The sequence below is a fragment of the Leucoraja erinacea genome, chromosome 4, assembly GCF_028641065.1.
Source record: "Leucoraja erinacea ecotype New England chromosome 4, Leri_hhj_1, whole genome shotgun sequence".
NCBI lineage: Eukaryota > Metazoa > Chordata > Chondrichthyes > Rajiformes > Rajidae > Leucoraja > Leucoraja erinaceus.
Genome location: NC_073380.1, coordinates 61,268,066 through 61,280,318, shown reverse-complemented (window position 1 = coordinate 61,280,318; position 12,253 = coordinate 61,268,066). Strand labels below are relative to the sequence as shown.

Below are 12,253 nucleotides of genomic sequence, written 5' to 3'. Positions count from 1 at the left end.
ATGGATGTGGCTTTCACTGGAAGTTTATTTCCAAGATGATCTGGTTTTTCGCTTATTATTCTAAATATTTTCCTAACATTCATGTTACATAAAAGCGCATCTTGTCTCCACTATAATCCATATAGCATTCTTTTCCCAACCAATCGTCAGATTATTTTTTCATTTGATATATTTACTTCTGCTACTGTTCAATATTGAGCTTTAGGATTTAAACCAGCTTCATATTCACTTTAGATGAATTAACACAGTATGTATTTCCCTTGCTCTTTGTGTAGGGAACCACAAAGATAGATCTTTATTTGCTTAGTCTGATGATGTATTTTGCTTACTAAAATCTCAGACTTGCCTCGTTTCTGTTATCTGGCTAGTTTGGAAACATAAAACACAGATTCTTGTGCATTATAAAAACTGTCTCTTGGTTATGAATATTATAATAGATGGAGTCTCTATCATTGTATGTCTTAGAGATCCAAACAAGCAAGGGCTCTGCCATTTTGGGGAATTGTTCATAACAGAAAATGGCTCAGTGGCCTGCACCATCTAAAGGTTGACTCGGCTTCTAGAGTGGTTTTGATTCTTTAACTCTCCATAATGGATCCAGTGTGCTTCCACTCAGATGAACTCGGCCTTAAATATCTTAAGTTGCTGTCAAGCAAATTTGAGATGCATTGTCATTGTGAATGAATTGATAACGTGCGCATTATTTTTGACAACAGCTTAAGATGTCACTGCCTCTTGGCTTGATTAAATGTGGTGCAGGACAAAACAAAATTGCACCTCAAGGAAAGTGTACAAAATGACTACTCGAGCAAGTAGTTTATTGTTCAAAAGTTTGCCATGTCTTGCATATTGAATGTTTAAAAACGTTGAAATATGAAAGAAATAAGCGCTAGTTTGTGAACCTTGATGCCTCGGACTAATCTTCAATTTGGCAGCTAATGTTCACTTGCAAATTGATTGCAAATAAATTGAAAGTTAATGTTTGAATCTTTTGATCCTGAATAAACAGGATATTTTAATCCTAAAACATTCATATTTTTAAATATTTCTATTTCAACAAAAATGATATTCAATTAGTGGGCTCAAAAGTGAAATTTCATGCCCATTATCACAAATAGAATAAATTTTCTAAAAAATCTTGCTGCTGAAATAATTCATAATTTTCTAATTTTCCATGAAAAGATTGTATGATTTACTTTGTTCTTTTCCATAACTTATTTTCTCTTACAGGTGCAACTGTGCACAGAATTGTAAAAATAAACATGAAAATTAGTTTTATTTTTTCTTCTGAACAGCAGACAGCCCTAATCTAGATTGCACAGAGGTTTCTGCATCTGTTATGTATATTCTAAATGCAATTATTGTCAATTCCAGTTTTTGAAAGAGAATCAGAAAGTGAATCGTTATAACAAAAAAGGGATTTACTCCCTTGTTGCCTTTACACTGCCCTTTGTGCCTCAGCACTAATCCCTATTTGTAATTTCAGCAGGGACAGGATGGGAAAGGTATAATGGGAGGTTCTATATCAGTGAATCCACTATTGTAATTTCACACAATGGAAAACCCTAGTCTATAAATTGTGATAATATTAAAACAAAAGATGATCGGATGTGTTTATACTGCTAATGAGGTATAGTTTTATTGATCTATCTCATTAAAAACATGGAGATGGTGGAAATAAACATGGAACCTCCTGCCTCATGACTAAGCAACCTGGATACCCTATCTGATATTCAAAGCTATGTTTACTGTTAAAAATGTAAAAATGGAAGCAATTGTGTATCTGTTTAAAATTGACACCCTACATATTAAGTGAGATTTTATTGGCATTGCCCATGTTAAGGGAGTGTGGTTGTCTGCTTGTTGATGATCTTTAATTGGCACACATATCCTGCGAAATGTACATAGTATTAAGTCTACAAAGAGTATTTCACTGGATTCTTCATGGCAAACATGAAATTTAAGTACAGGTGCGCAACCATTTATCCGAAAGCCTTGGGACCAGACACTTTTCGTAATTCTGAATTTTTCGGCTTTCGGAATGGAAGATTTTTAGCGTAGATTTTAACGGCTGGCTCAGTGGTAGAGTGCTCGGCTCATATCCGCAAGGTCGCGAGTTTGCGCCTCGATCCCGGCAGTTACTCAATCGCGAGTTTGAGTCTTCAATGTAGTTTTTTCTTGCAGAATAGGAGAGAATAGGGAGGGTTAGGCTGGGATCATTCTCTCCGAGATGATCTTAGTGCGGGAGACATTATGAATGGGGATTTAGTTCCCCTTTCTTCGAGGACCGACCGGAGGTTCCACTGTCACCTCTGCGGGCCACCCTCGGTGAACGTCTTCAAGGACCTTTCTTCAAGGACCGAAAAAATGGCCGCTATTCGGAGCTTTTCGTTATTTGGAATTTCGGATAAAAGGTTGTGCACCTGTACTGCAACCAGAACTATTTTACACCACCACAATCTTGTTTTTTTTTGTTTTTTTTAAGAGTTTAATAGTGTATGGAGAAATATGCAGTTAACGTTCCGATTAAAGGTCCTTAATTCTCTGCTGCTTGATCTAATCATTTTCAATAGTGGAGCAAATAGCATCCCTACAACAGGAGAGCTGAAATTGCAAGATGGATTTGAAATAGTTCCCAGGTGGTTGAATTTTGAGTGCAATTTTTATCTTTAAATTATAATACAGATACATGGAGCAAGATACACATAAGCTAATAACATTCAGTAACATTTGAGGTTCAGCCAGCTGTTGCAAACTGCTTCAGATTTCTATTTTAAGATTTGCAATAAGAGTTAAAAGTGTTATTGTTATTCTTAGGAGTATTATTCAAATAGTTCCAACAGAATTAGTAATTTTGCAAAAAATCAAAGTTGTGGACATGTTTCTTTAATGTTTCCTTTCAATGTTTGCAGACGTAGCCAGTGAAAAGCAGCGCAGACTTTTATATAATCTGGAGATGGAACAAATGGCTAAAACTGCTAAGGCCCTCATGGAGGCTGTAAGCCATGTACAGGCACCTTTTACTAGTGCTACACATTTGGATCATGTTAGGCCAATGTTTAAAGTAAGTTATTACTTTCTGACAAATGTATTTTGCGAGATATCATAAACTCATGGTTAAATGAGTTGCTTCACTTCCACCGTGATTTTTTTGTTTCTCGCTCAATGCTCGTCCCTTCACTTCTCTCCGTTCTCCACACTTATTTTTCAGTATCAGAACTGGTAATTTCTGCCTGTCATCATTTTGGTTTAATTTGTCTTTTACTATTTAAATACCCTGACCAGCAACATTTGGCTTCGCTATTAGCAACCCATAGTAACAGCAAAAAAGTATCATGTGATCTTGTCTGCTATTCCCCTTACTACATTAACCCATTTGATTTCACCCTGGTATATATAATTTCAGAAAATCTGAAAATATAAACTGCAAATGCTGGAAATCGGAAACAATAATCAGAAAACGCTGAAAACACTCAGCAGGTCAAGCTTAATTGGAAACTGTCCAGGACACTTCATCAGACTTGGGCAAGATGTAAAATATTTGTAGCAAAGAAGCTAGAGGGAAGATTGAGTAAGAAAAATGGAATACCTCTGATGTGTTTAGTTAAGTTTAGTTTATTGGTGCCACGTTTACCGAGGTGGAGTGAAAAGCTTTTTTGTTGTGTGCTATGCAGTCAGTCAAAAGACTATACATGCTTGACTGTAAACATGTTGAGAGAGGGAATGACTGTGGTGTAACTTATCCTTGATTATGTTGGCTGATTTTCCCGAGGTAGCATGAAGTGTAGCAGGAGGTGATGGGGCAGGGCTGGTTTGTATGATGGACTGGGCTGCATCCACAACTCTGCACTTTCTTGAGGTCTTGGGCAGAGGTGTTACCATTCTAAGTTCTGGTGCATCCCGATCGGATGCTTTGTAGAATGAACCTGTCGAGGTTGATAACTCTTTGGAGACATGCCGAATTCCCTTAGTCTTCTAAGGAAGTCGAAGCATTCATATGTTTTCTTGGCCATAGCTTCAATGTAGTTGGTCGAGGACAAAACGTTGTGTGACATTTTCACCTAGGAACTTGAAGTTCTCGACCATCTCCACTTCAGCGCAATTGATACCAGGTCAGGGAATCGAGGATCCAGTTGTAGAGGCACTGGTGAGTCATAGGTCCAGAGGTTTGGAGATGAGTTTAGTTGGGATTATAATGTTGATAATATAGCCTATAAATGGAAGTCTGACAGAGCCACTGGTAATCAATAAGGCATGCCACCTTGCTTTTCTTTGGCACTGGGGTGATGGTGGTCTTAAAGCAGAATGGTATCGGGGGAGATGAAAGACATTAGTGATGGTGACGCTAGGTATGAGTGCACCTGATGCTGTCACGGTGGGTGATGTCAGTCCATTGATCTTCTACTCAAAGCAAGTATAAAATTCATTCATCTTGTCTGGGAGGGATGAATTATTGGCAGCACGTTATAGCATGCAAGCCTTCCAACAATTGACATGCGCCCCTGTGGTTATCTTGGGACTCAAGAATGGTCTGGAATTCCCTCTAGGCATCCTTGATGGCTTTGCTAAGGTCGTAAATAGATTTCTTGTACTGCTCAGGATCGTTTGACATGAACGCTGGAGACTTGGTCTTCACCCAGATATGAACCATATAGTTATTCCATGGTATCCGGTTGGAGAACATTCGTACTGTCTTCTATGGTACACATTGCTCTACACACATATGAAGTCTGTCATGGCAGTACTCATTTGGGTCGGCTGCAGAGTCCTTGATTATGAACCAGTCCACTGACTTAAAACATTCATGAAGGATCTCATCTGTTTCCTCAGACCAACACTGTGTGACTTTCAGTACTGGATCTTCCTGATTCAGTTTCTGCTTGTAAGCAGGAAATAAATTTAAATTACATTGGGCACTTGCTTCCTTGTCATAGCTGAATTTGTTTGTAAATTTGTTATTTGAATAAAATATTAAAATGTACAATTAATTACAAATTGAGACTTTTTGGTAAATTTTGAGATAAATGGCTTGGTTCTAAAATAAGTATTTGTACTCGTTTTCTTTCCTGTGTTAGAAATGTTTTTTTACAAATTATTTTGAATTATAGTTATAAAGCTGTACAGCATGGAAACAGGCCGACCTTGTCCATGCTGACCAAGTTGGCATACTGGGCTAGTCCCACTTGCTTACATTTTGGCACATAGCCCTCTAAACCCTTCCTGTCCATATCTATTCAAATGTCTCTTGAAAGTCGAAATTGTATCCACTTTGATTGCTTTCACTGGCAGCCCATTCCGGATATAGCGTACCCTCTGAGTGAAAAGGTTGCCCTTGAGATCCCTCTTAAATCTCACCCTTTCATCTGAAGCCTATGCCCTCTAGTTTTAGAATGCTTTGCCCTGAGAAAGAGACTGCAAGTGTTCACTTTATCCATGCTCCTCATGACCTAGTATGCCTCAATATGGTCTCAGTTTGCTATCTCCAAAGAGATAGATTCCTGCCTATCGAACAACTCAAGCCCGCAAGCCCAGGCAACATTATTGTAAATCTTTTCTGCACCCTTTTCAACTTAATGACATCCTTCCTGTAAGTAGACAACCAGACTACATAGAGTACCGAGTGTGGTCTCATACACAACTTGTACAGCTGCATCATGATGTCCTAACTTTTTAACTCTACACCCTTCCCAATGAAGGCAAATGTGCCAAACACCACCTTCATCACTGTCCACCGGCCTCGTGATTTTTAGGAAACTATGTACCTGTACTCCCTCTGTTCTGTCTCAATCTTTTGAAAATAACATTTCACAAGAATGTATTGCAGGAATTCCATTATTTGAGCCTTCAAATCCATTCCTCCCATGCTCTATTATGGTCTCATTCCAATCCGTTATACCCGTGGAAGAAGTATATTACTCTTTATTCCACATTCCAAAGCAAATGGAATGAACCTTCAGAATTTCAAATGGAATATGACGATTTATCTTTGATTTAGCATGTACATAGTAACATCAGCTCAACTGTTATTATATGCAAATCAACATTTCAGTCTTTCTTTCAGCCTTGTTCATTCAATCCACAGAGCAAAGCAGAAAACAATCTAACCTGTCTATAGATCAAGTTAGATTCCTGAGCCCTAGAACACAATGAAAAACATTGGTGACATGTTACTTGAAGATGAAGTTTATGTTGTTCATTTAGCTGTGAATCTGTTCTATTTGTTCAATAACAAAAAGTTATCTAAAGCAAGGTCCAGATTTGATGTTTTCTACTGAATTTCTCAATGCATTCATATTTAAAATTAAAAACCACTACTCTCCCCTCTTTGGAAAGGTAGATTCTGTCTTCTCTTTTCCCTTTTATGGTCTATTGTATTCATTATTCATGAAGTAATTAAATAACGCCGTCAATGTTAAAATCGTAAGAAGGAACTGCAGACCCGAAACATCACACATTCCTTCTTCCCAGAGATGCTGCCTGTCCCGCTGAGTTCCTCCTGCTTTTTGTGTCCATCTTCAATTTGAAATGTCGACTCTTTTTCTCTCTATCGTTGCTATCTGGCTTAGTGAGTGGCTCCAATTTTTTCTGATTTGTATTCAGAACTTTACATTCTTGCTATTTATTAATCACAATACAAAATGAGTGCCTTGATAGTTCTAAGTGCTGAGTGATAGAAATTATACATTTACTCGCTGCCTAGAGAATGCTGTTCTTTTGTAAAGGTTTTAAAAATAATTGTTTTTGTTTCGTAGTTGGCTTGGACACCATTTTTGGCTGCTTTCAGTGTGGGTTTACAAGATTGTGATGATCCAGAGGTTGCCTTTCTTTGCCTGGAGGGCATACGCTGTGCCATCCGGACAGCTTGTATCTTCAATATTCAGGTAATAAAAGCTACTTTGTATGAAAGAGCTGTGTTTTTAAGAAATGTCGATGGATATTATGTATAAATCATAACAGTGGTTATGCCATTGGACAAGTAATCAGTTTGCCTCGACTAATAATCCATAAGCAAGTTCAAATCCTACCTTCAGAGCTTGGAAATTGTAATTAAATAAAATGAAGCTATTAATTAAAGTGTCCCTGAAGTGACTGGATTTTTGTAAAAACCCTCCAGATTCACATCTCATTTAAGAAGGAAAATCTGCCCTCTGAACCTGATCTGGAAGCGCACAGCATTGCAATGCATTACTCTGCACTCTGAAATGGCTCGTATGCCATTTAAAAGATCTTTTAACTTTGTAATGTTTGCTTTACGAAATTGTTAAATCGTTATATTAGACCATAAGAATGAAGGATTTGAGTATGCCAGCCAGCTGCTCAATTCGTCAAGGTGAACAGAAGATGATTTACCTCAATGCTCTTTTCTTGTACTGTGCTTATATGTTTTATTCTCTAATATACAGAAAATTATTGACCTTTGTTCTGAATGAACTCAACAACTGAGCATCCAGAGCCCTCAATGATGGAGATATCTAAAAATATCACCATCTTCTGCTTGATAAGATTTCTCCTCATCACATCCTACCCATGGCCTACCTATTGTTCTCAGACTGCAACATTTGGTTCTACTCCTCAGCCAGAGATTCATCTTTCCTCCATCTAGCCTATCAAGCCCTGGAAGAGTTTTGTAAATTTCGAAGAGATCTCCGTTCGTATTTCCAAACTCTCGAAAATACTGTCTCAGTGCATTTAGTCAAAGAACAAACCTGTAATCCTTCAATGAATTATTCTGTACTCCCTTGGGGGTAAACAGATCCCTTTTTAGTAAAGTGGACCAACACTGTACATTACACTCCAGGTGTGGATTCCTATTTAATTGTGACAGATGATGCACATCTGATAGGACAAAGAAAATGTTATTTCAGGACAAAAATAACATTGAAATGAAGGGTTAGTGTAAGAAAGTTGCACTGAGATAAAAAGCCAGCTGCAATCTTATTGAATGTGGATCAGGCATGAGGGGCCAACTGACGCCATCCGTCCTCCTGTACTCATGTTAAGTTCTTAATTTTAAATATTGACATGTAATGATGGATTAGTAATTTTTTCTATTTTAGATTAAAATCAATATTTTGATTGCATTGATTTTATTAACAGCTTGAAAGAGATGCCTATGTGCAGGCCCTTGCAAGATTTACTTTATTAACAGCAAGTTCTGGTATCACTGAAATGAAGCAAAAAAACATTGACACTATCAAAACTCTCATCACAGTGGCTCACACTGATGGCAACTATCTTGGGGCCTCCTGGCATGAGGTACAACATCTTTTCAATTTTATTATTCATTGTCATTATTCTTATGAACATTGCTGCTCTTCGAGAACCAGAGTACTACTACTATTAATAATAATTACATCAACATTTGGTTAATTCGAGTAAAATGTTCTTACAATTGTTAATTTTTCATCATTTAATTATTAAATTATCTTGGCCTTGTTAGATGAACTACGAAAAATGTTTTTAGTGGCCTTAAGGGCCTGTTCTTGTGCTGTATTATTCTATGTTTGAAATCTAACCATGCTGTAGTTTGGTTGATTGCATTAAGGTGCAGGTGAGGACATTAAGAAAGACGTGGTGAAGGGCAGGGCATTGGATAATTGGGTGGGAAGGTTTACAGGTTTTTTTGATGGTTGAAGGAGGAGAGAATTCTTCCTCATGTAACTCAAACTATGATGCAGATGCTGTTACCTGTTCTTCACACTGGTACTAGCTTCGAGGTATCGGAAATGTGATCAACCTGAATTTGCATGGTAAAACAGCAAAACAAATAAGTTTTGCAATTCATTTAATTTGTGACGTTTTATGGGTTTGTTCCTCATCTCCTCAGATAAAACGCACATTAGCTCAGGGCAACTTGAGTACTGGTTTGTTTTTTGTTTTTTAATTAACAATTTCGTTTCTACCCTTCTGAAATCCATCCATTTCAATTGGTTAAAAATCTTACGTATGCCAGAATTTTGTCCAATTATCCTCATGTTCCGTAAAGGTGTTTTTTTTAATGGCATGCCATAAATAGTATACCAGAAAAATGGGGAGAACCGCTAGTTTCTCAGAAATCAAATAATTCTCCATTAGTGGTATAATGGGTCTCTTGGAATCAGCATTGGCATGCATTGCTGTTTGTGTCCTGTCTTAGAGGTAAAACATTTCATTGAAGTATTTAATTTAGAAATTGGTTTACATATTACAGTATTTTGGATCTATTTTTCATCAATTAAAACATCTGGTAACGTAATAAAATGTGAGCTCAAGCTCCTGAAAATAAGAACTTTTTATTGTCTTGTGTGCTAGAAAGACCAGGAGCTTTCCCCTGGACCTCTAAAGGAATCTTTCAACCACTGTTCTACCAATCTTCGTCTCTTTCTTTCTCTGACGGCGATTAGCAGTCTGTCCTACTTGCCATGAACTGCCTGAAACTTTGTTCCATTTCCTCACCTGGCAAATAGCCCTTGCACCAATGTGGACAGCTGTCAGGCAGGAAATTAACTAATAAGTAAATTGGTATACCTTTAATTTGGCCAAAATCCTGCTGGCCATTTAACCATCAGCCTTTAACTATTGAAACAGGGAGAAATCTTAGACCCTGCAATTTTTGCCCTTTCCTTTAATCAGCTACTTGGCCACCTTGATGATATCACATATACTGGACATTCAGGATCCTCATGAAAAGAAAGCAGATAACAGGAGGTGTATAAAAAGAAAATTGTTGCCATAGCTAGACCTCCGAGGGAAAGCTTTATTTAGTCCAGTGCGAGTGTTGTTTTGATGCTGATTAAATTCCAGACATGATTTTCAGAGACATAGATCCTGCTGCTTGTTCATTGGATGGGTAATTAAAGATAATTAATGGACAAATCTTGCCTAATGTATAGCATAGATTGTTTAATGTTCAAAGATATTTGTTTGACATCCAACAAACAGTATAATATTTTAGCTGTGTTTATGTTCTTGAAATGCAGTTTAATTGTGTAGCTGGCAATATATATTATCATTCTGAAGCATTCATTAATAGGCATTTAATAAATAGATCTCCGCCAAGTCTTGCTGCAGATCTTTGACTTTGAAGTGCTGTATAATTTTGGTAAACTCTTAATAATTTTAAATTATTTAATTCATTTTGTTTTTGTTTTGTGTTCCTTTTTATCTATACATGTTTACAGATCTTAAAATGTATTAGTCAGTTGGAACTGGCTCAGTTGATAGGTACGGGAGTAAAAACGCGTTACATTTCTGGAACCATTCGAGGTAGAGAGGGATCAGTTTCTGGAACCAGGGATCAAAGTGCTGATGAATATTTGGGTCTTGGATTGGGTAAGTTATTTTTTACAAAACAGGAGTTGTTGAGGCTGGAAGTGTGTTTAAAGTAATTGTTCAAAATAAGCTTCATGTAATTTCTTGAATTAAGGAACAGGCACGAAACAGAAAGATTTGCAGGCAAGTGGGACTAGGGTAGCTGGGACATTGCTGGCTGGTGTAGGCGAGTTGGGCCAAAGGGCCTTTTTCCACACTGTATTAATCTATGACTCTGTACCTGCTAACCAGGCAATTTAGTTCACAATTTACAGCACTGTACATTGTTTTCCAAAGATTTAACTATTTCCATACAGCATTGATGAGTTTCATTCTTGGTAGTTGTATTCGAGGGCTGGCAAAATCTATTTTCATTGTTATTATTATTATCTTTATCTGTTTAATCATGTTTTATGTTTGTGATTCTCTGCAATCTGAATTAAGTTTATTTTTTAACGATAACAGTGAAAACTTTACACATAGCCGTTTCTTTCTTTGCTACTCAGGTACTTTGTCTGGTGGGACTGTGGACCGAAAGCAAATAGCTAGCATCCAGGAATCCATTGGTGAGACCAGCTCTCAGAGTGTTGTTGTGGCAGTTGACAGGTAAGATTGGTTTTGTCTTGAGAGTTATATGCCCTGTGGTTCATTTGGTACACTTTGCAGACTCAATTTCAAATATTTTTGTCACCTGAAATCTGATAATTAATCCATCTCCTTTGCAAAATATACAAAACCCTTAAATGTTAGTGAGGCAAATAAGTCATAGTGATACAGTGTGTGGAAACAGGCCCTTCGGCCCAACTCGCCCACACCGGCCAACAATGTCCCAGCTACCCTAGTCCCACTTGCTTGCGCATGGTCCATAACCCTCCAACCCTGTTCTGTCCATGTACCTGTCTAACTGTTTCTTAAATGTTGGAATAATCCCAGCCTCAACTACCTCCTCTGGCAGCTTGTTCCATACACCCACCACCCTCTGTGTGAAAAAGATACCCCTCGGATTCCTATTAAATCTTCACCTTGAACCTATGTCCTCTGGTCCTCAATTCCACAACTCTGGGTAAAAGACTCTGCATCTACCTGATCTATTCCTCTCATGATTTTGTACACCTCTGTAAGATCTCCCCTCATCCTACACTCCATGGAATAGAGACCCAGCCTACTTAACCTCTCCCTATAGCTCACACCCTCTATTCCTGGCAACATCATCATAAATCTTTTCTGAACCCTTTCAAGCTTGACAATATCTTTCTTATAACATGGTGCCCAGAACTGAACACAATATTCTAAATGCAGTCTCACCAACATCTTATACAACTGCAACATGACCTCCCAACTTCTACACTCAATAATCTGACTGATGAAGGCCAAAGTGCCAAAAGCCTTTTTAACCACCTAATCTACCTGCGACTCGACCTTCAAGGAACCATGCACTTGTACTCCTAGAACGCTCTGCTCTACAACACTACCCAGAGCCCTACCATTTACTGTGTAGGTCCTGCCCTTGTTCGATGTCCCAAAATGCAACATGTCACACTTCTCTGTATTAAATTCCATCAACCAATCCTCCGCCCACCTGGCCAATCGATCCAGATCCTACTGCAATCGTTCACAACCATCTTCACTATCTGCAAAACCACTAACATATGTATCATCAGCAAACTTGCTAATCTTGCCCTGTATGTTCTCATCCAAATCATTGATGTAGCTGACAAATAGTAACGGGCCCACCACCGAACCCTGTGGCACACCACAAGCCTCTATTCTGAGAAGCAACCTTCCACCATCATCCTCTGCTTCCTTCCATGGAGCCAATTTGCTATCCATTCAGCTATCTCTCCTTGGATCCCATGAGATCTAACCTTCCAGAGCAGCTTACCATGCGGAACCTTGTCAAATGCCTGACTGAAGTCCATGTACACAGGTTTGTGAGACAGGACCTCCCACGTACAAAACCATG

At 38.1% G+C, this 12,253-nt stretch overlaps 1 protein-coding gene across 3 annotated transcripts in view; it reads left to right on the top strand.

Annotated features, from left to right (window-relative positions):
- arfgef1 (ADP-ribosylation factor guanine nucleotide-exchange factor 1 (brefeldin A-inhibited)) overlaps nucleotides 1-12,253 on the top strand; it is a 166,911-nt gene that overhangs the window by 110,248 nt on the left and 44,410 nt on the right. For all 3 annotated transcript variants that reach the window (XM_055634414.1, XM_055634413.1, XM_055634412.1), the window contains 5 exons: nucleotides 2,913-3,064; nucleotides 6,753-6,881; nucleotides 8,098-8,256; nucleotides 10,161-10,311; nucleotides 10,797-10,896. In XM_055634414.1, the coding sequence (XP_055490389.1) occupies nucleotides 2,913-3,064; nucleotides 6,753-6,881; nucleotides 8,098-8,256; nucleotides 10,161-10,311; nucleotides 10,797-10,896 (691 nt within the window). The remainder of the gene's footprint in view (nucleotides 1-2,912; nucleotides 3,065-6,752; nucleotides 6,882-8,097; nucleotides 8,257-10,160; nucleotides 10,312-10,796; nucleotides 10,897-12,253) is intronic.